Source organism: Sorghum bicolor, chromosome 3 (assembly GCF_000003195.3).
Source record: "Sorghum bicolor cultivar BTx623 chromosome 3, Sorghum_bicolor_NCBIv3, whole genome shotgun sequence".
Lineage (NCBI taxonomy): Eukaryota > Viridiplantae > Streptophyta > Magnoliopsida > Poales > Poaceae > Sorghum > Sorghum bicolor.
The window spans coordinates 46,826,695-46,854,079 of NC_012872.2; the positions used below are offsets into that span (position 1 = coordinate 46,826,695).

General features: G+C 43.8%; 1 protein-coding gene across 1 annotated transcript; it reads right to left on the reverse strand.

Annotated features, from left to right (window-relative positions):
* On the reverse strand, nt 158-26,604 carry LOC8075431 (callose synthase 7). The gene is made up of 42 exons (XM_021455267.1): nt 26,166-26,604; nt 25,871-25,971; nt 25,178-25,290; nt 25,010-25,088; nt 24,821-24,931; nt 24,581-24,739; nt 24,180-24,284; nt 23,999-24,090; nt 23,795-23,918; nt 17,018-17,149; nt 16,568-16,644; nt 15,417-15,504; nt 10,694-10,846; nt 10,491-10,608; nt 9,972-10,300; nt 9,834-9,886; nt 9,691-9,751; nt 9,017-9,098; nt 8,876-8,925; nt 8,720-8,806; nt 8,531-8,632; nt 8,354-8,442; nt 8,191-8,272; nt 7,948-8,108; nt 7,727-7,850; nt 7,515-7,621; nt 7,326-7,407; nt 7,073-7,224; nt 6,723-6,832; nt 6,515-6,637; nt 6,373-6,438; nt 6,079-6,265; nt 5,894-6,008; nt 5,394-5,516; nt 5,205-5,323; nt 5,024-5,107; nt 3,079-3,191; nt 2,775-3,004; nt 1,523-2,323; nt 1,387-1,437; nt 1,119-1,304; nt 158-691 (listed from the first exon to the last, which is right to left on the reverse strand). The coding sequence occupies exons 1-42, from the start codon at nt 26,401-26,403 to the stop codon at nt 446-448; spliced, it is 5,805 nt and encodes a 1,934-aa protein (XP_021310942.1). The 5' UTR covers nt 26,404-26,604; the 3' UTR covers nt 158-445.

Below are 27,385 nucleotides of genomic sequence, written 5' to 3' on the forward strand. Positions count from 1 at the left end.
AAATATAGTTTTGAAGCAATGATGTTCTGGTACATATCTCGATGTATTTGAATTCATTGGTTTGAATTATGGAAATTCTTGATTGGAATACAATGATGGTGGAAATGATACTGGATTGACTTTTGGGTCAATGGATCTGGTCTTTCTATGATTACAGTTAAAACAATGCCAAATATTGAATAGCAACATCCAGTCTAAATATGTTCGACCTTACAATCATAAATTTTGCACCCATATTGTAATGGTCAATTCAGACCGTGTGGATAGAAAGTAATATGATATTGATATACGTATATATTACAACAGATCATACACCTATAAACCAGTACCTCCAAGGACTAAAGTAGTAAACCTGATGAAAGTACACTACAGAGTACAGATCAAAAATCGATCATCGGAATCAAATATATGAAAGTGAACTTGGTTCGCTGCCCAAGCTTAGTGGTCACTCAAACTCGAACTCGCCAATACCCTTTTGACCAGCAAGGATCCTTGAGATCTGGAGGCCCCGGCTAAATGCCTGGTTAAACAGCAGCCGTGTCTGGAATTCAGAGACGAAGGGGAACCATGACAGGAAACCGATGGGCAGGAAGAGGATGAGACCCATTATATTCTCGTATGACCTTCCGAGCTCCATGATGGAGTCCCATAGCATGGTCCTCCTAATCAATGGTGAGCATGCTTGTCCAATCTGTAAGCAAGAAATCATAAAAATAATTAGGCAATACTGAGACAGATGGAGATCAGGTCAAAATTTGCTGTTAGAAAAAAAAATATTGGTACTTATAATATGATACAACCACCTAACGTGTTCTTGACCAATGCACTTTCCGATCAACTGCATCTTTATGATTCATTGATTCTTTACTCATCATGGCATTGAACTATTTTTACATAGCCTCACCCTGCAGTAGCCGCAGCACACTAGAGTATTTTTTTTTTCTAGTTAATTCCATGAGAGAGTTACACAGGCACTCTGTTCTTTTCCCTCTCTTGTTTGTTAGGCACCATTCATTTGTGTGCAGGTTGGAATGTTGTTTCAGCTTTTAACTAGTTTTTTTTATATACATAAAAAGCTTAACTACCAAACTACTTGGTAAATGGAGTGCTTCACTCACCAGAAGAAGACACCATCCAGTAGGCAAGTATCCAAGGATACTAGCGAAGACATCAGAAATAGTAAGGTGTAAGACGACAAATAGGACTGCCATCACAGAGACAAAGCCAAGGAAGAGAAGGCCCTTGAGAATGCGGAACATAAGCTGCAGGTCTGTTCCAAATTTCTGTCGCCCTATTGAAACCATCTAAATAAAAGGAAGAATATGCAGTCAGTAAGAATTTAAGCACTCCGGTAGCTAAGACCAAATGGAAGGCCATAGTCTTTACCTTCAGCACTACTAGAACAAGGAGCATAACCACCCATGACACTCCATATACCTAGAAATAAAAAATGGCATGACATAAAGATAACAGGTAAAGATTATAAAAGAGAAACAAACCAGATCATCTTTGAACAGGTTACCATAATGCTTTTGTGGTGATCTGCTATGTTCAGATGGTAGACAATACCATACTGGTAGATCAAAAATCGAAGTGAAAGGATGATTTCCAACAGAAGGGCTCGGATGCTAGTCTTCCTGAGGTGATCTTGCTCACTTAACCACCAAGCTTCCCAGCTCTGTTCCACAGACATGCCAATACCCCCTCGGTTACCCATCCACTTCCTCCAATCTGTCCAGTCATCAACAGTCTTCTGCCACTCAAAGCACGATGGATTGAAGATAAATGGCGCGAAGAGCCATGAAGCAACAAGGAACCACATGGAGCAGGTGACAAATAGGTATAGGCTTGAGCTGCGATAGGATCTTCCGTAGACTAGATATACAACCAAAAGTATCAAGAGTTCCAGTCCTTTAACAAAGTGGCTCCGGGAGTACATACGATAATTTTCAGCAAACTTTGCATGGTACACAACGAATCCACGGCCTGTAGGTCTGTATTTTGCACCACCATGGAGTATTGTTCTCCCATAGTAGTGGGTTTTGGTGCCAAGCTGGAATGTGAAGAACACAGAGGCCAACTGAAGCTGCATGATTACAAACTCTCCTAACGCTGTGCGGAACCCTTTCTCTAAGCCAACTTCCATGACCATAGGGAGGACAAGCAGCAAACCTAGCTGGAAAATAGACTGTGAAGCCAGTGCATTTTCGAGAGCCTTGACATTCTGCTGATTCCGTGCATCCAGCATAATAGATCTTTCCAGACCACTCATAACCAGATAAAGCCTCCCATACAAAAACACATAGACAGTAAGCACAGTAACCTGAAACAAGGAGCTATGGATCAGTATCATAAAACATTGGGGTGGGCATACAACATTTAGATACAAGTTTAAACTCTCTCAATCATGACACTTTGATTTTGCACAAGGACACCAAAACACACACTATCTTTGTTGATAATAAAGAAATACTCAGGAAGCAATTTCAACATATTTTAAGATGGAAGACTATCAATTTTTACTGTTTGACAATTCAGCATGCTGTTGAGGAAACAATGACATAAGGTCAGATTAACTCTACTTCTGTTCCAGCAGCTGGGATAACTCAGAATTAATTTTTGTCCTTTTAACTTTGCAAAAAAGACCTTGTAGTTTAGGTTTTCTTTAAATTCCAGTAGAGCTCTCCTTACTTTTTGCATAGAAGGAAGAAAAATTCATAGTGTGATCTTTGATCATAAGGTTTTAGATATGATTTATTATTATAGTTTCTTACCATGCTGCTAAAATAGAACCCAACTGTAGTAAAATAGAAAGATAACATTCTGTAGAAGTCAAATCTGCGTCCAAGCCGATAAATGTCACGGCTTAATGTTTGTTCACCGTTGCCGTTGGCCACCTTAGCTTCGAAGCTAGAAATCTGATTCATCCCCACATCACGCCCCTTACCAACTTGCATGTATTCGTGATGTGTAACATTTCCTCCTCTCATGGTTGAATTAAAACCTATGAATATCAAGTTTTGTAAGTGCTGACAAGTTAAGGAACAAGCGCAAGTTATTTCAACAAGATGCATGTACCTGAAAAGATATCTTCACTCAGATTTATAGTCTTTGAAGCTTTACTTATGCCTCCTCTGGTGATATGGAAGAGTCTATCAAAAATATCTGGGTGGCCATAATGGAACCGAACCCTGTTTCCAAGCAACCATGAACAACAAAAACACATCCTTGTCGCAATAAGAGAGCAATAGCATGATGGGAAGAAAATGTGCATTTTGTACACACAGGAACAAACATGAAAAATACAAAAATCACTCATTCAAAATCCAACGCCCTCTGGCTATGAGTCATTTAAAATCAGTCATAAAAAATATCAAATCAAGGTATTTCGATTTTAATCTTGAAATTATATTAATTATGTTTGTAGTATCATCTTCAAGCGAGTTTCTCTTCACTGCAGCAAACACACAATCCTCTCTTGTTCTCTCTAGAGCCCGAATCCCAGAAACTCATAATATTGGTCCCGATAAGCCCCAATTTACAGCTTCTTCTCCACTAATAAAACCAACTCCTTCAACTAAAAAAATAGGATTCTGTGTAATAAGTTGTTGATATTCAACACAGAAATCTAAACATTTATCCATCCATCCATAAGGGAGATCAGCAGCTACCCCTACGATGCGAAAGTAATTATGCATCACTCGCATACCTGTAGCAGCTTCAAATAGGTCATATATCAATTCTCTCTCTCTCTCTCTAAAAATGTAGAAAAAAGGAGTCTGTGCCCTGAGATCCGCCATAAAAGGTCCAAGACATAACAAATGAGAAGTTATACGGTTAATTCTAACATAATTACTCTACTATAGCTGGCTTTTTGGGGCATTTGAATATTCTCCAAGAATTCTGGTAAATTTACCATTATTGCTTCTGTAAACATAGTAGCTAAATAATCCCATCGTGTTACATAAGGCAAGTATTGTAGAATACTTCTATTTTCTGCAATTTTTTCCACTCTGCAGTTTCAGTAGATTGGAACACCAAAACAGTTCGATGTTATCCTGTTCCTTTCTTTTGTTTCTCATTCACCGAATCAACAGAATGAAAGAGTGATATCAAATTAAAAGGAAAAAACAGACAGAAAGAGCAAGATAACAGCTTCAACATCGATGCTGACAGCAGTATGGCAGTATATACACCTCTCCGCCCCCCAGAATGGACCTGCAGTAGACTATAGGCCAACTGTTCTTGCTTATGGAGACTAATGTTCAAGACAAGATTTTTTTTTGCGAGCAGTGTGTTCAAGACAAGATTGCTATTTGGAATGAGTAGGAACTAAAATTTTGAACAAACAATTGTGTTATACTAATTGAAACCCACACTGTTTATTAGAGGAATTATCTGATCCAAATTTTGGACTCTAACTCTTAAAGACTTCATCTCTATTTACTCCCATCTCCAATTTGGAATAGAAATAGTATCCTATCACTAACAACAGGACCCTATCTTGAGCCTCTTTTAAATCGTATTAAGGTCTTATCAGAATCTAAATGTGAGTTCTCACTGAAGGAAAAAAAGGCACACATTCATATACTTCAGCCTTGAGGTATACCCCATACAAAACCAGAAATACAAATAACGGTTCCCCATCAACATGGTTTAGCACATGCTCCCTCCGTTCCAAATTATAAGACATTTTGGCTTCTCTAGATACATTGCTTTTATTACGTATCAAGACATAGTGTATACCTAAATGCATAGCAAAAGCTATGTATCTAAAAAAGTCAAAACGTCTTATAATTTGTTATTGAGGGAGTACATACAATTTGAATAAATCTTCATTCAGAAGGCGTGTGCGTGTGCGTGTGTGTGTGTATTATGTATCTATAGCTATCTGTTCTATTTATGGCCCTCTGGAACTGTGGAAAACAAGAGGTATGGGATAAATAGTCCAGATAACTCTAGCTATCAGTTCATACTCAAGCTTAACATATACCAATGTGAAATAAAAGATAGATTTGCATACTTGAGAGGATTTGCCAGAACTCTTTGCCCGATAGTAACAAAACTGGTCTCTTGATTGGACATAAACCAAGCCAGTGAAGAAACACTAAAATAGGAACACAGCAATGTTATTAGCACTTATACCTTGCGAATAAATGGCATGAACAAGACACTTAAACAAATCTTTAGGTATATGGGCATACCTTCCAGTAAAAATGTGCTCACGTAGGCCTAATATAGTGGGTTCGCTCTTCCCATACTTTCTACTCTCAAACTCCTCCAGCACATTTCTCATTTTAAATGCTTCCTCGATATAATTATCCTATGGAGTAATTAAAATAAATTAGTAGTACTTTATTACAATGTGTACCATGTGGAATTCAAAACTAAACCTGATTCATATCAATGGCCTGAAGTGCTTCTCCCCTGGTGAAGATTATAGCATGATTCTGGTTTTCAGGTTTTCCCTCTCCAATATCTGTTGGTTTGCCAGGAAGCTTTATGCGGTAAATTTCCTAAAACAAAATTTGCAGCGTCAAGCATGAAAATGGCATCTGATTTAATCATGTGTACACAGAAATAACACGATGTTGCTAAACCTGAGCATTTAGATGCATGGATCGGTGTAGAAATCTTATATGAAACTACTTTTATATATCACACATTAGTAAAAGATCCTTTTGTAGGACTGTAACCTTAGGAAAACATTATTATTGTTACGACATAGTTGACTCAAATTGCAAGGAAATGTATAATAGAAGGCTTGTCAACCAAGCCAGTCACAATGATTTGATTTTTGTATAACTTCATTTACCAAATCCAAAAGATTTGGAAATGAAATGAGTAAAAATTCGAAACTTGTATTACTCTTTTAAATTTATCTGACAAGTACCTCATCATACTTTTCACCACCTTTGACAAGAACGGAATAATACGTCTTCTCAGTTGCTCCATTTCCGGTTGGAGCTTCGACCTCATCAATGAAAGCAACTCGTAGTGATGGGTTTCTGTATAATTTACAAGTCAGATGGATTGGAGCAAGCTTACTATGTAGGTATAGAGCATTAGTTTCTGTACATTATCATGAGATTGAGGATATTCTGATAGCGGCTTTTGTCTTTTGAATCCTTGGACGTCTTTTGCATGCCATAGACTTGACATGAGACAACATAGGTGAATTTGATATCAGCAATAGCTTGTGCCATTTCAATACTAGATTGCAACTCTCGATAGGATTCTATTAATCCGTCTTGGTCAAATTTAGCTACAAAAAATAAACGTAGAATCAAACATATAATGATACATGGATTGGAAAAAGAAAACATGAACTTTTTTTTTGGTGAAACGAAAACGTGAACATATTAATCTTACCAGGATCTTTCGTATCTTGAAGGCATTGGATTTCAAGTGCCTTCCTGTAGTACATCATTCCTCTCACTAGCAAAGTAAAAACAAAGAAGTTAGAGAACACGTTATATTTTGATGAACCACAGGATTGCACTAGTCATTTTACCTGTTCTGGTGAGTGTTTGACCCCTATAAGACGCCCAAGGACAGATCTCATCCATCCTATCTTTAAGTTCTTCTTCATCCTTTGGTTTAAAATCTATCCTCTCAAGGAAGTTCCTAAATTCATCTATGGGCACAAGTCATGCTGAATCATTTCCTAACAGCAGAAATAATTATCTCGCACAGTTTTAGGTCTAGCATCTGCAAAATACCTGGATATATTTTCCGTAGGTAGAACAGTATTGATATACCATCCTCATTTTTCTTACGAAGATCTTCTGGGGAAAAGAGCACCTCCTCTTTGAAATATGGAGTTAAAACACTGGTGCAAAAGCAGAAAAGCAATTAAAAAACTATCAGAAATAAGAACTTGTAATGAATTTAAGGAAGTGTTATAATGTCAAGGAATGATTTGGCATAAATATGCTAGCTCTGAAAGCTATTGCTGACTTCTGAAAACAGTTTCAAACTGAGTGCCAAGAAGGCAAAGAGCCAAAAAAAAAAACCTTTGATAACATTAAATGATGCAGAAAAGGGAGTCCACACGAGTTAGGTTGCCTACCTGAAGGACATCATGCTACGGACAGGTGGTGCCCTTGGCATTTTCATAAAAAGTGAGTTTGCAAAAAAGGTGATCCTACGCCGAGCTTCCAAGTTTGTTGGTACATATATGGCAGATTCCTTTGTTGTCAACAACAATTGAAGCCTAATGCACTGTTCACACAGAATATCACTAGATAACATACTGCTCCTAATTATGTAAACAATATTGCTAAAAAGTGTAACTACAGAAAAAGTTTCTCCAGGAGCCTGACCTTTTCCTTCCAAGCAACATCCTTCAATGAGTCCAGATTTAAATTTGCAAACAGTTGTTTTTGGCCCTCGTCCTTCAATATACTGCAAGAGGAGAGAGAGAGAGAGAGAGAGAGAGAGAGAGAGAGAGAGAGAGCCATCAGAGACTATCTAAGTATCTATTTATCTGCTCATGTCAAAATAGAACTTACCCTTGTCCATTTTTCATAATATCCTGTGTGATAATTTCCATTATATCCTGTAACAGATTGGCAATCTGTGTGTTATTGTTTACAGGATCGTTCTCATCATATTTCTTCTGCAAATGGAACAAAGATTTTTTTGGAAATGCAAAAATAGCATTTAGTACAGAATATATTTATTTAAGAAAAGAAAAGGAGTAGGGGTTACTAGTATGGTGTACCAGTAGATCTAGCAACTTATCAAACTTAACACTTAGCTGAGGAAGCTCATCCAATCGGAATTCTTTCACGAGTGATCTCCGGTGGATGCTATCTTTGATGCTTTCACATATTCTATCAACAACTCTATAGCAACGTGAAATGCAATACCAGCTAAACAAGTTAGCAAAATTACAAAACCAAGAATCATTTTGGGGGGGTGGGGGGAGAGAAAATGGCTTACTTCTTATCACTTTGTTCAACTATAATGCTGTAAAGGATATCTAATAATGTCTCGTAACACTCTATTACAGCATACTCAGTATAAGGATCCTGCTTTATCCTCTTCATGAGTTCTTCATCTTTTTTCTTGACACTCTTTGCCATGTCAAGTGCAATTGGAATCTAAATACAAGATATCTTGGTAATGAGCAGAACAGAATCCCACAGGGTTATATAGCAATACAGTAGTGCATAATGTGTGTACCTTACTGGCAAGAAGGAAAGGAGGCCACTGAAAAACACTTGTTTCACCACCAGATGATGGAACAACCAATAGATTTTTCTCCCTGTAGATAAAGGAAATCCATCATTTTAAGGTGTGCCACGTTCAATATAAAAAATCAAGAAAAATTAACAGCAGTGGGAACCTATTGCTTAGTAAGTCCTCTTCTCGCAATGAGTTAATAAACGCATTCCATATGTCAGCAAACTTATCAAAGGGTGGGTTTTTGTCCTCCTGGTGGAAAAAGTTCATTAAATCCACTATTAAGTCCATTAGAACAATGGCATAACAAGATGGATACAAAAAATTAGCACAACCAGACCTCATCTCGTTTCAAGCGACTACCATGATTAGGTACAAGTTTTTTGCCGAATGCTCTTGGAATTGCCTCAAATCTGGATCTTAACATCCCAAGGGTTCGTATCTTCATGGTAAACATTATGCAAATTTTAAGATTACTAAATATAGAATGTCAGCACTCCAAGGGTACACTTAGTCTCCAGGTACCAACCTCACCCAAGCGGCTGAATGCACCATATACTCCACCACAAATTGTGGAGAAAATGGCATACCATATTTGTGTGTCCATGAAGTATACCTGCATGGAAATTTAAATTAGGGGCACAATCTCCCCTCCCCCCCCACCCCCAAGAAAAAACTTACATACCATGACAATTGGAGCCCATACAGTAACCACAACACCTAAATTATGCCGCACTGTGAAAATCAAGCATCTTCTCAGTGCTACAGACTATGCAGAGGAGTAAGATATAAATATAATATGCTAGAGTATAAAAAATGATCTTACAGTTTGGGAAGAATTCATGCCACTCGTAAGGCGGCCTTTCCAGTGACATGATTATCCTGGTTGGTTCAACTAGAGGTGCAATCTGCCAATGGTAAATGAGCATTGGAAATCTCAGTAATTATTGCACTAAAGATATACTAGAAGATTAAACTCTATTAAGTAACAAATGGGTTACACAAAGCAATGGAAATTTTTAAATTGGGATTTCATAGAAAATTGTCCATGTGTGGCAGTGTAATCTAATGTCAAAGAGATGCTAGAATCAGAGCACATTCTAACAATAAAGAGAATTATCAACATAATATAAGTTGAAGTTACAATCTTCGTGATTTTAGTGCTATGATATTGCAAGCAACATGCTGTTGGAAATAATCCTGTGTGTCTAGGTGCATGCTAGTGTCTAGGTTCATAGCATTTACTTCTTTTTTTTTTATTTCAGTATGGACTAGTAGGCTGGTTAGTTGGGTGATGTTTTGCATTAATTAGGAGGATGTCACAGCCATGACTGTAGCTCTTGGCTGCCCATATATATGAGAGAAAAACAGAAAAGGCTAAGTCAATTCCAGCCACCAAAACCATTGTGCTCGTGTGAATTCTTGGGTATCCTGTAAAAGGCATATTTGCCTTTCACATGCTACCAATAGTAATAAAAGGATAGTATTCTTTATACCAACCTCAACATAATAACTGAAGGCGAGCTTGCATATAAGCAGTAGAATCCAGAACGTAGTGTACCTGGTTTTATGTAAACAAAAATAGTATTAGATACAGATGGTAAGAATGAAAAGAATAGGTGGCAAGAAAATGTGATCCTTACTTAAGAAGTGAGCAAGTGTCTTCATACATGCCTCGAGCAACATATAACTTTGGCTGATTAGAAAAACAAAATTTGTGAGATGTTATTCTGTTAAGAACTTATGTACATCAATATAGTTATAAATATACAAAACCTTACCTGGGTCCACCATAAAAGAAACCTTATAATGCGAGAATTTGAGCGCTCTAAGACCCGTCGAATTGGTAGAAACATGAAAAACAGGGCACTGAATATGTTTGGTAACATGTAAAGGGCAACAGCATAATTATAAATTGATTCATTCTGCAAATTTATCCAATTGCTGACGAACTTCACAAGGCCTGTGGGATTTTGAATAGAGCTTGAGTATGTAGTAGGAAGAATTATCAACCAGGCAACAGCTACAGCAAATTTCAGGATATATCGTATCCTTTGTGAGCACTCCAGGCTCTTCCAAGCCTTCCAGTTGAGAATTATCTCTAGCGTGGCTGAAAAGGTTTAAAGACCAATTTCAGAAATTGTGTTGCATTTGAAGCAAGGGCCACAGCAGCAGCAGCAGATAGTATTAACACTCCGCATACAAGTTAAATTAATAAAAACTTGGTTAAATAATGCAGTATGAGAAAAAAACTAAGGTAAAGAATGCAGAAAGCCTCTGGAGTCAAAGTAAGTTTGTACCTTGAAGGAAGTTGAGGAATGCTGCTGTTATAAAGATTGTTAATACATTTCTGAAAACTTCTGGTTCAAATATAGAAGAAAGTGCCCCAGAAGAGCTCCAGGCAATAATTACCATGGCCTGCAAGAGAAGAAAAACAGATCATGTGGCACACACTGAAAAAATGAATACAAAAACTTCTGTGCAGGACAAAGGCCATCATTACCTGGAAAGCCAATATAAAGAAGGCCCACATACGATCAAAACTTCTGAATAGATGCAAAAATGTACGAACTTCAACAAAATTTGTTTTTGACGCCCTTCTTCGGCTAATCACATGATCATGTTGCCTTCTTCGGCTAATCACATGATCATGTTGCTGTAGAAACAGCTAAAGTTAGTTCTACCATAACACCATATATACTTTATTCTGATCAAATTTCCTTCAGCAACAGGCATATTAACTCATGCAAAGGTAATTGCATCTCAATCTATGTTTCTCTGTTCCTTTATCTAGTTACACATATTTTTAGGAGCTTATACCATCAATAAGAAGCAATCACTATATGTCATTTGAAAGCATGATGAAACATTACAACAATGCCAAAGAAGGGACTTTTTATTCCAAAATGTGCTATTTTGCATGGCCTGGGATTCCTTTTTAATATATAAGCAAGCAGATCATCAAAAGTAGGCATATAAAAATCACTTGATATGTCATCCTTTAAAAAATGTATTATTCTTTACATATAAACTCAATTAAATCTGATCAAATAAACTGGTTTGCCAATGTGTTTCTACCCCAGTTTTATTTGTCACTTCCAACTACTGTGCTTTCTCAATTCATGAAATTCTTCACATTGTTAATGTGATAGATTGGCTGGCCATATTTTCTCATATAGAAATCACATTATGCCCCTTCAAAATAACAGACTTTTCCAAGTTATGGTGGTGATTGGGATGAACCAAAAAAGGTCGCGATAGAAAAACTAGGAAAGTGCATGATGCACTGTTCCAAAAAATTCTAATGGATGTAGTAAATATAATGGCATCTTAATGTAGAGTGTTTTAACAGAATAAGCAGTTAAGCACTGGAGCATGCACTACTTAGCTACTTGGTTGGTTGGTTCTCTTGGAGAAATTCGAATCAGGATTTTTTGGGGTCATATGTATTAAACTACAATACTACACATGAATGTTTGCAATTTCCAGAATAGTGCAGAACATCCACTCCTATCTTCTCAATTACATTGTCAGACTGTACAAGATCGAAAAGTGATTCATGCAATCATGCATCCTATTTCAAAGACAACTGTTAGAGTATATCATTAGGAAGGGGCGGATCCATGTTGATGGTAGGGGGTGCATCCGCACCCATGAAAAAAAACGGAAAAATAGTGTTCACCATATACAGACCCCTATGGTAAAAGTTTATGCACCCACAAGGCAAGCGCACCCCGCACCCCCCCCCTCGAATTTGCTCTAGCTCCACCCTAGGATAGAATTATTTGGGATTATGATCCTCCTCATACAACTACCAGCAGCAGCACTGATGATCCAATGCATATTCCTGGGAGGCGCAGTTGGCATGTCTTTCCAGACTAGGGATCCCTCTGTTGGTGAATACTGGACACTCCTGTGTGAGAAACAAAGCTAGCAGAAATTGCAGGAAACCATGATGCGTTCAGCATGCGCCTCAAAGACTTTGAGAAGAAATCAGTCCCTAACATAGTGCCTCATCATCAGCTGGGATTTTCTGAAACCCTACAGATCTACCCTTATTTACATCATCTGAAGGCAAACTCAACAAGCCTTTGGCCACCAATATATAGCTTCACAAGAAATACCACCCTCCACTTTTCATGCCACCCAAGCATGAACATCATTAGGTCCAGGAATTAAGTGTGTGAAACCCAATACACCTCTATGACAATCTGGAGTGCCCTACATATGACACCATGGGATGGTTCAAATGCGGCACTATTAGAGATTGTTTCACTGGCATCATACCATTTGAAGGTGACAGCCAACAGTGGTGCTACTAGCTGGAACACAATGCAGGCATGGCGGCATACAGACCATAAGGATTCTGTCCGTTTGCACTCAAGGCCTTCCATACGGATTATGAGTAATGGGTTGGCATAGCTCGCTGACCCATATGTATAACAGGAACTGTAGAGTACCAAGAGAGATTCGAGTCAGGTGGTTTATCTCACTAGGAGACAGTTCGATGTTCAGTCTCTCCTAACAGAGTGTTTGGGGTGGGGGGGGGGGGGGGAGATGATTCAAGGCCAAACTGGAACACACCCTTTGCATCAACGTGGAGTTGCAAAACCCACACGATCTGCAGCTAGCTTGTGACTTGTGAGAGTCCTAAAAGACTATAGCTGGCAATTTTTTATTTTTGATCATTTATGATACTGAATAAATATCATTAGATTAACACGGAATATATTTTCATAGTAAGCCTATTTAATTTGAAGACATAAATATTGAAATTATTTTATATAAACTTCATTAGTCAAATTTAAGAAAAATGATTTGTTCAAATTAAAAATTTCACTTTTCTGGGGACGGAGGGAGTAGATGAACGTAACATGGATAGATACATTAGGATACAGATGCACTATTATTCCTTTTGTTGTCTAGGCCTTAAGTCAGTTAGTTGAGATAAGGGTAGATATGATTAGTTTTGCATCCATTCTTAATTAAGGTTGCTAGGCACTGTATCTACATACACTGTTGGAGTATGAGTGTATTAGACCCATGAGGCCCATGTATGTCATGCTATATTGCTACCCTTGTAGGGTTAGCCCATCTAATCTAATCAGAAATTCTATCATGGTATCAGAGCATCACGACCAGGATGGCCGAGGCGACGGTGCCAAGTGGTGGAACCGGCCATCGTCCGCACAGTACTCTCACTGGCTCTCACTCGCTCATGGCCCGTGCATCAGCTGGACGTCAAGAATGCCTTTTTGCACAGTACTCTCACTAAGACAGTCTACTACACCCAGCCAGCGGGGTTTGTTGACTCTTCTCGTCCCAACATGGTCTGTCGGCTCAACAAGTCTCTCTACGGCCTCAAGCAGGCCCCTCGGACATGGTACTCTTGGTTTGCTGCTTTCATATTGACACTAGGATTTGTGGAGGCCAAGTCAGATACGTCCCTATTTATCTATCACCATGAGATATTGTCCTCACAGCCTCCAGTCCGTCACTACTTCGCCGCATCATCACCTCTCTTTAGCAGGAATTTGCTATGAAAGATCTTGGTGTGGTCCACCACTTCCTCGGGGTCACTATTGAGCCTCGTCCCACCGGACTACTTCTCCACCAGCGGCAATACACTCTTGATATCCTGGAGCGAGCTGGGATGACTAACTGCAAGCCTTGCTCCACTCTGGTTGACACATAGGGCAAGCTGTCAGAGGCCGAGGGCACCCCAGTGACAGATCCCATTGCATACCGGAGTCTTGCCGGTGCACTTTAGTACCTCACCTTCACCAGGCCGGACATCACCTATGCAGTTTAGTAGATTTGTCCACACATGCATGATCCCCGAGAGCCACACCTCACTGCTCTAAAGCGCCTCCTCCGCGGCACTGTAGACTACGATCTGCTCCTCCACTGAGCTTGTCGTCTACACTAACGCCGACTGGCCGGGTGTCCGAACACTCGGCGCTCCACCTTCAGCTATGCTGTCTTTCTGGGCGGCAATCTGGTGTCCTGGTCGTCCAAGCAACAGCCGGTGGTCTCCCGCTCCAGTGTCGAGGCGGCTGTGACAATGTCAGTGCGGTGTACCTCTCCACCAATCCTGTACAACACCAGCAGACCAAACATATGGAGATCGATCTACACTTTGTCCGGGATAGAGTCGCCATCGGCGATGTTCGGGGCCTCCACGTCCCGACCACCTCCCAGTTTGCCGACATCTTCACCAAGGGCCTCCCGTCCTCGACCTTCACCGAGTTTCGCTCCAGCCTCAACATCACCGGTGGCTAGTTGCACCTGTGGGGGGCTCGTGTGTGTGCTTCTTTTCATGTCCAGTCAGTACCAGTCTGTAACTCCGTTGCGCCGGTAGTTCAGACTGCGGGGGGTGTTAGAGTATGAGTGTATTAGGCCCATGAGGCCCATGTATGTCATGCTATATTGCTACCCTTCTAGGGTTAGCCCATCTAATCCAATCAGAAATTCTATCAGAAACCATTGTGATCAATTATGCGAAGATTAAACCACAAATACCCTCCTCATGTCTCCCTTTCTATAGACTTATGTATCCATCTGTTTGCCCTATACTGCAGGCTGCTTGTCTTCATGACGCTCCTAACCAATCAAATCTGTCTCTCCAAACTGTTTCGTACTTACCCTCCCCAATCAAACAGTACAAGTGAGGGGATCCATAATGCGTGTATTCATATGATGCAACTTCTCTATAGTGAGATTTGCATGTATTGAGAAACTTCTGCATCATTGTTCCAACTTCCAATACTTGAAGTGAGTATTATATGTATTCTGTGGAGATGTTGCCTAACATAAAAGGTGTTGCTTACACATTAAACAAAAACAGAACTGCACAATACAGCTCTAGTTTTTAGGGTGGAAATCCCGTTCATAAGCTAAACCACGACGCAGTTAACAATTAACTAATGTAAAAATTATTTGGACCAGATTGTAATGGACAGATGAACTGAAAGCTTTGTGGAAGGAGACAATACCCAGTCAAAAGTTCTAGAAGGAAGTAGTCTTTTCTAAACTCGACATAGGACAATCCATACAGAAGCCAGATAACTGAAGATTTGTGACATGTGTGCAATGTGGATTACAGTTCTTGAATCTGATGTTAAATAATGTGTTGAAAAATAGAAACAATCTGTTGTTTTCATGCCAAACTGCCAAGAGTGCATGCTCAACAAAAATCAAAATAATGCAAATAAGTAGTGAGTGACCTCAGTTTCATTCGTGGCTCTGGTGTCCGCAAAAAAGTCAGCTGTTGGATTCATTGGCCATCCAAGTTTTTTGAAGCATTTTTTTGACCTGAAAATGTGGAAGGCTCATCAAAGAAACTGGCAACAAAAGATTGTTTGCTTAATTGTTTTCCAAAAATTGCTAATAAATCTCTTTTCATGATATGTGTCCTTATTTTCTTTGATCTGTTTCAAAAGAAAATGGAGCAATTAATATATTTTTTCTATTTATGCCCTATCAATGATAGGGCATACCCAGTGTTGAAAGCTCCCATACGAGGTGTGCACTGGGAAAGGAAATTTCTAGGTGTCCTTACTCTTGTTTATTTTGCAACCAAGGATAATAATTGAACCCCAGGCCGTCCAGGAGACAAGTGGAGAAACTCAACCACTGCAACAATTAAGTCAGGTTTGTACATTGCTACTGCAGCTGAGTGTACTAACCAGTATAGGACAAAATTGCTGCAGTCTGTTGAATACAACTGCCACTGACCTGATCAGCAGCAGGCCAAAACAAAATTGGCTGGTAGTGCTAGCTGCAGACATGAAACTTCTTACTAGCTAAGGAAGGTCTGCCAACCTCCATATACCAACCTATGCTAAATACTACTCCCTCCATCCCAAATTGTAAGTCATTCCAAGAATCTTGAAAAGTCAAAGCATTTTTACGTTTGACCAAAATTATAAAGAGAAATACTAAGAATTGTAACGTAAAATGAGTATACTATGAAAATATAATTAAGAAAGAATCTAATGATACTTAGTTGGTATCATAATAATAATTATTTTATCATATAAATTCGGTCAAACTTAGAAAAGTTTGACTCTCCAAGATTCTTGGAATGACTTACAATTTGGGATGGAGGGAGTATCTCATTAAGTAAAATACACAAGGGTTATACCTAATGAGCTCTAGGAGCTAGGCAGGCAGTGGAGTGCTGCCTATCTCCTAATCACAGCATAGGCAGCTGTTTTGTTTTGTTTTTACGGTGAGAGAGAGAGAGAGAGACAGAGAGAGAGAGCTCTTTTCTGAATTAGTGGTTTCAACATTTCTTACTTTTGTCCTGTGCTAAGGAAGATAGATGCAAGTATGAAGAAGGAATTACTACATTTCAAAAAAGAGAAGGAATTACCAAAAGTATTCATTCAAGTCATCGTAGTTTCTCCACATTGAGTGGCTCACTGTACCATGTTTGCCCCTTGCAGCTTCCTTTTGCATCAGTTGAAAAATCAAGCAAAGAATATTATAAAAGATAAGAGAATTTAGCTCTGTAGTATTTTCATTTAAAGACAACACTGAGAAGTTTTGTCACTTTAATAGCATTGAGAGTCTGCACAGAATGCTATGAAACTAAACAGTGCTGGCTTTTTATGATATCAAAGTGAACCAAAACATTTAGTGTTATTTTGTTTTCCACGATCTGTGTTATTTTGATGCTGTAAAACCTTAAAACCCCTGTCAGATAATAAACAACGGCAAAGTGCAAACTCACCCCCATGAGGATGTACTCATACGTACAAGTGAGTTAGAGTTAACTGTACACAAAAATTACATTTATAACAAAAAACATATGAGAAAATACCTTCTGCATAACACTATAGATGGGCTGAATTACTAGCTGCAGAAATGCATCATCACTCCCCTCTCGCTGGAATGGTGGCTCAAATGGTCCTTCTCTTCTATCAGATATTATGTCATGTAAATCTCTTGCCATCTACATTGTGAATTCAGGGCAAAAAAAGATTATTAATGAGTTAGCACATGTTTAGACATGAACAATGGCATTGGCCCCTAGGTCATTTATGAGGAAAATAATTTTATTGCCATCCCATTTTTTAAGGTTTAAATATGAGTGCTTCATGAAAAAATTTAAAAAGGTCATACAAAGATTGAAAAACAAAGATGCTCCTGAATTAACTTCATGTACTAGATTACTAGACAGTATGCCTGCAACTTCTATTGTATACATCACTATTACATAGTTTATGCTAATTTGTATTGTTAAGCTAAGTATATTGTTAGTTGTAAATAGCTAACATGGCCCATGTCACTATGTATATACATCAGTATGAGAGGTTGATGTCTCTCTCAAAGTTTAACATGGTATCAGGACTACGGTTCTTCTAGATCCATATTCTCTCTACCTAAAGCTGTGTATCAAGCCCATATCACTATGTATATATATTACTCTCTACTGAATCATGGTTTTTGAGGCGTTGCTAGGCGTTGAGGCGTACCCCAGGCACTGCAGGAAGCTAGAGGGTTTTAGTTATGCCATATTGCCTAGGCGTCGCCTAGGCATCCAGGCATACCCCCATCGCCACAGGACGCTGCAACGCCTCAAAAACCATGTACTGAATTGTGGTGGGTTGATTTGGAAGCAATGTGTTGGAGTATGAGTTTAGGCCCATGAGGCCCATGTATGGAGAACTATGTTGCTACCCTTCTAAGGTTAGCCCAAAAAATTAGTGTATGATAGTTTCCAACATGGTATCAAGTTACGGTTTCTTTCCTCCCTCCCTCCCTTCTCAGCCGTCGCCGCCGCCGCCGCCATGGCCGGCGCTCCTCCCCCTCCCTCTCCAAGCGCGGTCGGCCCCGGTGCAAGCGCAGGCCTGGCGCGCGTGCAGCCCCAGCGCGGCCGCGGCCCTGGCGCGGTCCAGTGCTGCCGGATCCAGCACGGGCGCGGCCCCCGCTGCGCGCTGGCCTGACGCGGGCGCAGCCCCCAGCGCCACCGCGGGCGAGGGCGCGGCCCCCAGCGTCGCCGCAGGTGTGAGCGCGGCCCCAGCGCCGCCGCAGGCGCGGGTCCAGGCGCGGTCACGGGCGTCCCAGGCAGCACAGACGTAGGCGCCCATCCTCCCAGCGCCCCTACCTGCGGCCGGTCTCCTCCCAGCACCGCCGGTTTTCCCAGCAACGGCGCCTCTGCCCGCTACCTCTTTGTTCACAGCGCCGCCGCCACTTCTCCCAGCACCGCTGCCTCGGCCCTCTTCCTAGCAGCGACCGCGAGTGCCGTGGGCATGGGTGCGGCTGGCCCCGGTATGGGCGGTCCCGGCGCTCTCTTTCCCAACCCGGGTCCCGACTCCCTCGACGCCGCCCTCATCGCCACCCGGGCGGCAACCGCGGCAGGCCAGGCCCATCTTCGTGCGGCCGCTCTCGCTTGGGAGCGCGAGGGCGTTGCGGCTGCTGCAACCATGGCGCACGTGCCTGGCGTAGGCGCGGGTGTCTCTCTCTTTCCCGCCGTGCTTCCTGTACCGCCCGACGCGGTCCTCTGGCATGACCCAGCCGATCCACTTGTGGCGCAGCTTTCGGATTTCGCGCCGGGGTCCTCGTCTTCCTCGACTGCCCTCGCTGCTACCCCTCCGCCGTCGTCCTCTCCTCTTGCTCCTCCTCCCTCCGAGCCGAGCGGGGGTTGGGGGGGGCGTGGCGGCTGTCGTCGCTGCCGCGGTGGACGCCGTGGGAGTCACTCAGCGCCTCTGTGGACTCCACCTACTGGCGTCTCACTCGGGCCTGTCGGTTGGGACCCAGCGGCCTGGGCATCTTTCCACCACCCGTGGTCGACCATGTGGGGCGAAGAGGCCTCTAGCGCGGGCACGGACCTAGGCACCGGCCCTCGCCCATCGGCGGCCATGCTCGCTTGTGTTCCTCCGCCATCTCCGTGGGCTCCACCTCCCGACGTCTCGCCCGGGCCTGTCGGTTGGGACCCGGCGGCCTTGGCCAACTCCTTCAGCACCATGGCCCCGACACCTCCTGTCGGGCCAGCCTAGATCGCCGACTCGGGAGCCACTTACCACACCACTCTCGACCTGGGCACTCTCCTCCGTTCACCCTCCTTCGTCTCATCCTTCGTCCATCATGATCGCAGATGGCTCGTGTCTTCCTGTCACGTCCATGGGTGCCACCGGCGCACATGGCTCCTTTCGTCTTCCCCACGTTCTTGTTGCACCTTCTATAGTTGACAACCTTCTTTCTATTCGTCGTTTTACAGCTGACAACTCCTGTTCCGTTGAGTTTGACTCTTCTGGTCTTATCGTGAAGGATTTGGCTACCCGGCATCCTCTTCTCCGATGCGTCAGCTCGGGGCCCCTTTACACCCTTCGTTTTCCGACTTCGGCTCCCTCCTCCTTGCCTTCCTTTTTGTCAGCTGCTTTCGCCGCCACACCTTCCTCCACTACTTGGCACCATCGTCTCGGCCATCCTGGTCGTGACGCTCTGATGCAGCTCAGTCGTAGTTCCGACATTCGATGCCCTCGGACTTCCGATGAGCACTTGTGTCATGCGTGCCAGCTGGGCCGTCATGTTCGTCTTCCATTTCAGACGTCTTCTTCCCATGCCTCTCGGGTGTTTGATCTTGTTCACTGCGACCTATGGACTTCTCCTGTCCTTAGCATTTCTGGCTACAAATACTATCTCGTGGTGGTCGATGATTTTTCTCATTATTCATGGACTTTTCCCCTGCGTGCCAAGTCTGATGCTTTCCCCACTCTTCTCCACTTTTTCGCCTAGGTGTCTACTCAGTTCGGCCTCACCATCAGGGCCGTCCAGTGTGACAATGGCCGGGAGTTCGATAACTCCACCTCCCGTGCCTTCTTCCTCTCCCACGGTGTCCAGTTGCGCATGTCTTGTCCGTATACCTCCTCTCAGAATGGCAAGGCTAAGCGCATGATTCGCACCACCAACGACATCATGCACACCCTTCTGCTCTAGGCGTCTCTCCCTGCTCGCTTCTGGGCTAAGAGCTTGCACACCTCCACCTATCTCCTTAACCACCTTCCTTCTGCTGCTTGTCCCGCTCCTACACCACACCACGCTCTTTTCGATACCTCTCCTCGGTATGACCACCTTCGGGTCTTTGGGTGTGAGTCTTACCCTAACACCACGGCCACTGCTCCCCACAAGCTGGCTCCCCGTTCGACTCTATGTGTCTTCCTCGGCTATTCCTCTGATCATAAGGGTTACCGATGCTATGATCTCACCTCTCGTCGGGTCCTCATCTCTCGCCATGTGGTGTTCAATGAGTCTGTTTTTCCCTTCTCCAATACCACCACCACCACCTCTACACCTGACCCTGACCCCGTCTCTCTGTTTCCCACTAACGTGGTGGTTCAGCCACTTTTACCGCTGTCTCCTGCAGGTAATGCTACTCTGTGCCCGACGCCGGGCCCGTGCCCCGGCTCGCCGCCTACCAGTGGCACCCCTAGCCCTGCACCCTGCCCGGGTCCGACGCGGGGCTGGGGACGCCGGCGGTCCCGGCTCCTGCACCTCATGCACGGTTCGCCCAGCCGGTGCACGTCTACCAGCGTCGTGTGCCGGCGGCCCCGGCTCCTACACCTCCTGCCCGGTACGCCCAGCCGATGCACATCTACCAGCGTCGTTCGCGAGCAGCCCCGATGCCTCCACCCCCGCCGGGGGCCTCTTCTCCACCGGCGCCGTCTCCACCGCCGGCAACGTCTTCTCCGCCGCCGCAGTCACCGTCGGTGGCCTCTTCTCCGACAGGGACACCTACTCCACCGCCGCGGCCGCCAACTGCTCGTGTCGTCCCGCCGCCGGTGTACCACCCGCCGCTCCTTCACCGACACCCGCGGCACATTCACCCTATGGTGACGCGACACGCGGCTGGACCCTGCGGTCCCGGGCTCTTGCGGCGATGCCCAGTGACCCGCAGGTCTCTCTTGTACCCTCTTCCGTCCGTGACACCTTGTCGGACCCTCACTGGCGCCGCGCGATGGAAGAGGAGTATGTGGCTCTCCTCGCCAACCAGACCTGGGATCTGGTGCCCCGTCCACCCGGCGCTAACGTCGTTTACCGGCAAGTGGATCTGGACTCACAAGCGGCGGGCTGATGGTACCCTTGAGAGGTACAAGGCTCGCTGGGTTCTCCAGGGCTTCACTCAGCGCCCTGGGGTCGAGTACGACAAGACTTTCAGCCCGATGGTGAAGCCGGGCACCGTTCGCACGGTGCTCTCCTTGGCTCTCGCTCGCTCCTGGCCCGTGCATCAGCTGGACGTCAAGAATGCTTTTTTGCATGGGACGCTCAACGAGACAGTCTACTGCAGCCAGCCGGCGGGGTTTGTTGACTCTTCTCATCTCGACTTGGTCTGCCAGCTCAACAAGTCGCTCTACGGCCTAAAGCAGGCCCCTCGGGCGTGGTACTCTCGACTTGCTGCTTTCCTAGTGTCCCTGGGCTTTGTGGAGGCCAAGTCAGATACGTCTCTGTTCATCTACCACCACGGAGCTGAGACCACCTACCTGCTGCTCTATGTTGATGACATTGTCCTCACCGCCTCCGGTCCGTCACTTCTCCGCCGCATTATCAGCACTCTTCAGCTGGAGTTTCCTGTGAAGGACCTGGGTGTCCTCCACCACTTCCTAGGGGTCACTGTTGAGCCTCGCCCCACCGGACTTCTTCACCAGCGGCAATACACCCTTGATATCCTGGAGCGAGCAGGGATGACTGGCTGCAAGACCTGCTCCACTCCGGTTGACACACAGGGCAAGTTGTCAAAGGCCGAGGGCACTCCCGTGGCAAATCCCACTGCCTACCGGAGTCTTGCTGGTGCACTTCAGTACCTTACCTTCACCAGGCCGGACATCACCTATGTCGTGCAGCAGGTATGTCTTCACATGCATGATCCTCAAGAGCCCCACCTCACTGCTCTCAAGCGCCTCCTCCGCTACCTCCGCGGCACTGTCGACTATGGCCTACTCCTTCACCGATCTTCCTCCGCCGAGCTCGTCGTCTACACTGACGCTGACTGGGACGGGTGTCCAAACACTCGGCACTCCACCTCTGGCCACACCGTCTTTCTGGGCGGCAACCTGGTGTCCTGGTCGTCCAAGCATCAGCCGGTCGTCTCCCGCCTCCAGTGCCGAGGCGGAGTACCGCGCTGTTGCTAACGGCGTAGCTGAGGCTTCCTGGCTCCGGCAGCTCCTCGCCGAGCTCCATAGCCCTCTCTCGGAGCACGCTAGTCTACTGCAACAACGTAAGTGCAGTGTATCTCTCCACCAACCCTGTTTAGCACCAGAGGACTAAGCATGTGGAGATCGATCTACATTTCGTCCGTGATCGAGTCGTGATCGGCAATGTTCGGGTCCTCCACGTCCCGACCACCTCCCAGTTCGCCAACATCTTCATCAAGGGCCTCCCATCCTCGACCTTCACCGAGTTCCGCTCCAGCCTCAACATCACCGGTGGCTAGTTGTGTCTGTGGGGGGGCTCGTGTGTGTGCTTCTTTTCATGTACAACCTACAACTCCGCTACGCCGGTAGTTCAGACTGCGGGGGCGTGTTGGGGTATGAGTTTAGGCCCATGAGGCCCATGTATGGAGAATTATGTTGCTACCCTTCTAGGGTTAACCCAAAAAATTAGTGTATGATAGTTTCCAACATTGTGAAACGATTGTGTATTCAACGGGGCATCACCAAACGTAAATAAGGCTCGCAAAAAAACACCAAACGTGCAGAGAATCCTAACACACATCGAAGAGGAAGCGCATCTATGGTTTTTAGCTGGAGCAAGGGAGCTTGCACGGCTCCCTGTAGCAAACGGTTAAGCCCATCACCATTGTTAGCAGTTGGTCATGTTCTATTTTGACAGGCGTGAATGTGACTGAAAGTTAAAGGGTGTGTGGGTGGTGTGCGTGTTGTATTTTACAACTCTTCTTAATGGAATGATACACAGCTCTGCTGCGTATTCGAGAAAAAAAGAATTGTGGTGGGTTGAGGTCTCTCCTGAAGTTTAACAGTATTCAATTCACACATATAGTGTCTTGTTATATGGATAGACTTAATGTTCTCTAGATGCTTACATGCTGCCTATGCCTAAAGACATCAATGCCATTTTGCATCAGGTGGTAAATTATTGTCTGGACCGGTCCCTTGTTGACATGGGGGGCACAGAACAAACCATTATGCTCTGTGTCAATACTGTCCCTCAGTAACAAAAATGCTTTCCCATTTTCAATTTTCACAGATATTGAGAAACCCCATATGCATACTCAGAAGTTAACTGTATTATCAGGACTATGCAGTGACGGAATAACATTCATATATGGACAGTACAGCATCATGTCATCATGTGATATCCATGCAGACCAGTGCACCACAAACAGGTTTGTAAAACCAATATTATGAAGGTCATAGATAGAGAGCATAAAATCTGATAAAGCAACTTCATATGCCAGCACTGCATGTCACTATTATTTGAGATTTATGTATATCAAAGAAGGTTTACGTATGAGCTTGACACACAAAAAGAACTGGACAAACTAAATTTTCAATGAGATATATCAAAGAAGAAACATGACCTAAGGTCAAAACTTCACAAAAGGAATGAACAAACAAAGTATAATTATGTTGCAACTTACATGGTGGAAGATGTAGCAAAGACATTCAGGCATGAAGCGAACGTTGGAAGCTTCACCCCATATCAGTAAATACAGTCCTATGTATAGAAGCTCTGGCCGTTGTGTGGAGGCATCGCTTGCGATTCTGTGATTCAAAAGTTCACATAGTTAATTAGGTAAAGATTTTTTAAAAAAAAGATGCACATAAAACTGATGCATACTTACATAATGTTTGAATCCAGATGCAAATATCGACACCAGGAGTTGTAATTCTGGAAAATTTTGTCCATCAAATATATCACCGTGCTACTATGTATCTGCAAAGGGTAAGTATATGCAAAAAAGCCCCTAAGAAGTTGAATTGATTCAATTAAACCAAAATAAGAAGTTTGAAATGAATTTTTACCACGTGAACATGTCTCCCACTATGGTGGGAAGTACCCTGTTGTCTCATGTCAATGTTTGCAAGGAGCAAAATCAAATGCTCCTTTTGGTTCTCGACATTGCCTTTCTACAACAATAAAACAGTACATGATATTAAGAATTTATTTTTCCCTAAATGCTTGTTACTCAAATGCACAGCACTGTACAATCCATGTCTTTAAAGAAATGCACCTGCAAAGAAACTACAAACAAAATCTGAGATCCAACCCGATATTTGATACATGTAATTTCCATTTCCTTCTTAATATTTAGAAGATATAGAAAGAATTGAATTTCCAATCAGACATGCAAGATTTGAATTTGATAAGGCAACACAGCACAGTCTAGAAAATGAAATCTCTCTGTTATTCATTTAGTTGGCACCTGAAATCCAAATGTTTGCCAAAGCCAATCAAGCAAATCCTGGACCAAAGGTTTGTCCATTTCATCAGGCACTGTTTTTCCATCAGAGCTTTGTGTTAATTCAATCCTTGGCATTGGAAGGTCATCCATCTGACGAAGGAGCGCCACTGCTGCTTTGATCTGTAATTTGTAAAGCGTGTGAAATTCATACTACATGTGGTACTTTTTAAATTAAAGTAAATGAAACTTAAGGTATATGACCTCAGGAATTTCCATTATTGGTTGTCTTGGAGTAGAAATATTAAGTGGTAGAATATTGTACTGTGAGAAGGATGCTTTCTCCTTTTCAACCCCTTTAGCATACTTATCATACTGAAAAGCAAAAGGTCAAAATATTGCATGATATAGAAATAGCATGTTGTACGGTGATGTATTAATTGGATACAAAACCTCATTCTTGCCAGGTGTAACAGTTTTCAGAACATCATATAGGACAGATGCAATCTGATAGTGTCTAGCCATCTCCTCCCTAAGTCACTCAACAAAAAAGTAAGTTAATGTAGTAAAATATGATAGTTTGTAAGATTGCTGATACAGCTAAACATTGACCACTCTTACGGTTTCCTCTTGTCATGACCTTCCTCTAGATATTTTTTACAGTATTGCTCATAGAACCTTTGTATCTCCTTTGCATCAGTTGTAGCAAGCCTGCGATTTGTCTCATGTTCATCCTGCCAGACAAAAAAAGAGCAAACATTGACAAACCAACTGTAATTTATTTTTTGGCTGGATGGCAGAAAGAGTAGTTGACATAGCGACATTTAACTCTATAGTAATGGACAATGCACAATGTTGGCAATACAGACAAACAATGTGTCAGGAAGTACTGAGACAAGCTACCACCGTGAGTAACACACAGAAGAAAAGGGTGCCAAATGGTGTATAGTCTGGCACCCGGTTTCTCATGCAGGAAACACTTAACTCAGAGGGCTAATTGATTCCTTCAAAAAGCACTCTAAGCTTATGACTAAGACACTTATGGCTCAAGAAGAAGTGTAAAGCTAGAAAGCAAGAATTCATTTTTTTAAAAAAAAATAGAACAAGAAGATACAAACAGATGATGGCATCTTTGGTTCTAGTAGGGTCCAGATGAGCAGAAAAAACTGAGAAATGAAACCTTGTTTTTAGGCTTTCATCATCCAATTACCATGGTACCAAAGCTAAGACAACATTCTGTTTATCGCGGCAGATAACTAGATGGTTCAGTTTGGCAATGAGCGATGGACTGGTGAGCATCGAGCATAATCATACCTTTTCAAGCCTATGCAAGAGGTATGTTTTGAATTGCCGAACTCCACGTCCACCTGAGATTGGGTCCATAAGATGAGCCTTCTCGAATGCAGTAAAGCGACCTTTGTTCAGAGAGCGACGATCAACAAGTCAAAACAACAGAAGATAACTGGATGCAGTGATAAAAAAACTGATGTTTTCCCCAGTTGTTCAAGTAAGTGTCATGACAACACGCGTGTGCGATACTCTTAATTAATAACCCATAAGCATCACAGCTACTTGACTAACAATCCAAAATAAGCAAACGGGCCCATACATAGGTAGGCGACGCGCGGGTTCTCCTCCTCGATCTCATTGGCGGCCCGGAGGATGGGTACAATGGGCGCGAGCGACGAGGGCACGAGCTCCTCCTCCTCAAAACCGGGGCCGTCCTCACCGGACAATCCGTCCGGGCGCATGGTGTAGGCGCGCGTGGGTATCCGCCCCATCGTCCGCTGCCGGGTTTGGGAGGTGGACCGCACCGGCCCCGACGGGCCGGCGCCGCCGCTCGCCATTCCCGCCGATCCCGACGGCGCGCTTTGGTACGGTGTTGCCGCGCGCAAGCGCAGGGTGATGAAGTTGGTGCTGCTGACTGACTAGCGCGGCAGCGGCGGGGAAAGTGGGGGTGGCGAGGAAGCGAGGTGAGCAAGGGAAGGGAGCTGGGGAAGGCATCTCCGTCTTAAGAGAGGGGAGGCAGCAGGAGGAGGAGGAGGGCTCGAGGCGGGCGGGGCGGCAGTGGTGGTGGTGCTGGTGCTGAGTGTGGAGCGCGCTTTTTCGCTTTCTGGCTTTGGCCGCCGCTTTGGCTTTCGGGCGATGAGATGAGATGAGATGGCAACGTTGCTTTTTGGCGGGGAGGGATGGATGTGCCTGGTGCGGGGGGGTTTTTGGAATTGGGATGGCCGGCGACGGAAGCAAGGAATTTGCGACGCTGGCACCGCCACGGGAGTCTCGGATTCCGGGGGACCCGCGGTCGGAGGGTGGCGTAGCACTGCTGCACTGGCATCCGGCAACGAGTCGAAGGGGACGAGGTGGACTGGTGACAACTGACCAGTGGGCCCGGGTAGTGGACACTCTGCGTTTGTGAGGTTTTTGTTCTCCCCTCTCCTCTGGATTACGTTCGTGTCTAATAATAATGCCTCTATGGTGTGGCTCATGGCCATAAACAATCAATTTGCAGTCCACACTTTATCCAATTATTATCACAGTTCTAGTTTGTTAAGCTTCCATAAACTTTATTAGCATCTTGTAGATCCATATTTGCAAAAATCCTGTTAACTTAATTGCTTTTCTTCACGCTATAGCTTGTCTACGGCCTTGTTTAGTTCCAAAAAATTTTGGGAAATCGACACTGTAGCACTTTCGTTTGTATTTGACAAATGTTGTCCAATCATGGACTAACTTGGCTTAAAAGATTCGTCTTGTTAATTCCGACCAAACTGTGCAATTAGTTTATATTTTCGTTTATATTTATTACTCCATGTATGTGTCTAAAGATTC

Coding starts and splice junctions, on each gene's coding strand:
- LOC8075431 (XM_021455267.1), bottom strand. CDS start 26,403: ATGGCGAGCGGCGGCGCCGGCCCGTCGGGGCCGGTGCGGTCCACCTCC. Junction 10,301..10,490: donor ATTCCTCAACTTCCTTCAAG/GTACAAACTTAC, acceptor AAACCTTTTCAG/CCACGCTAGAGATAATTCTC. Junction 8,926..9,016: donor GCATGAATTCTTCCCAAACT/GTAAGATCATTT, acceptor TGATTTTCACAG/TGCGGCATAATTTAGGTGTT.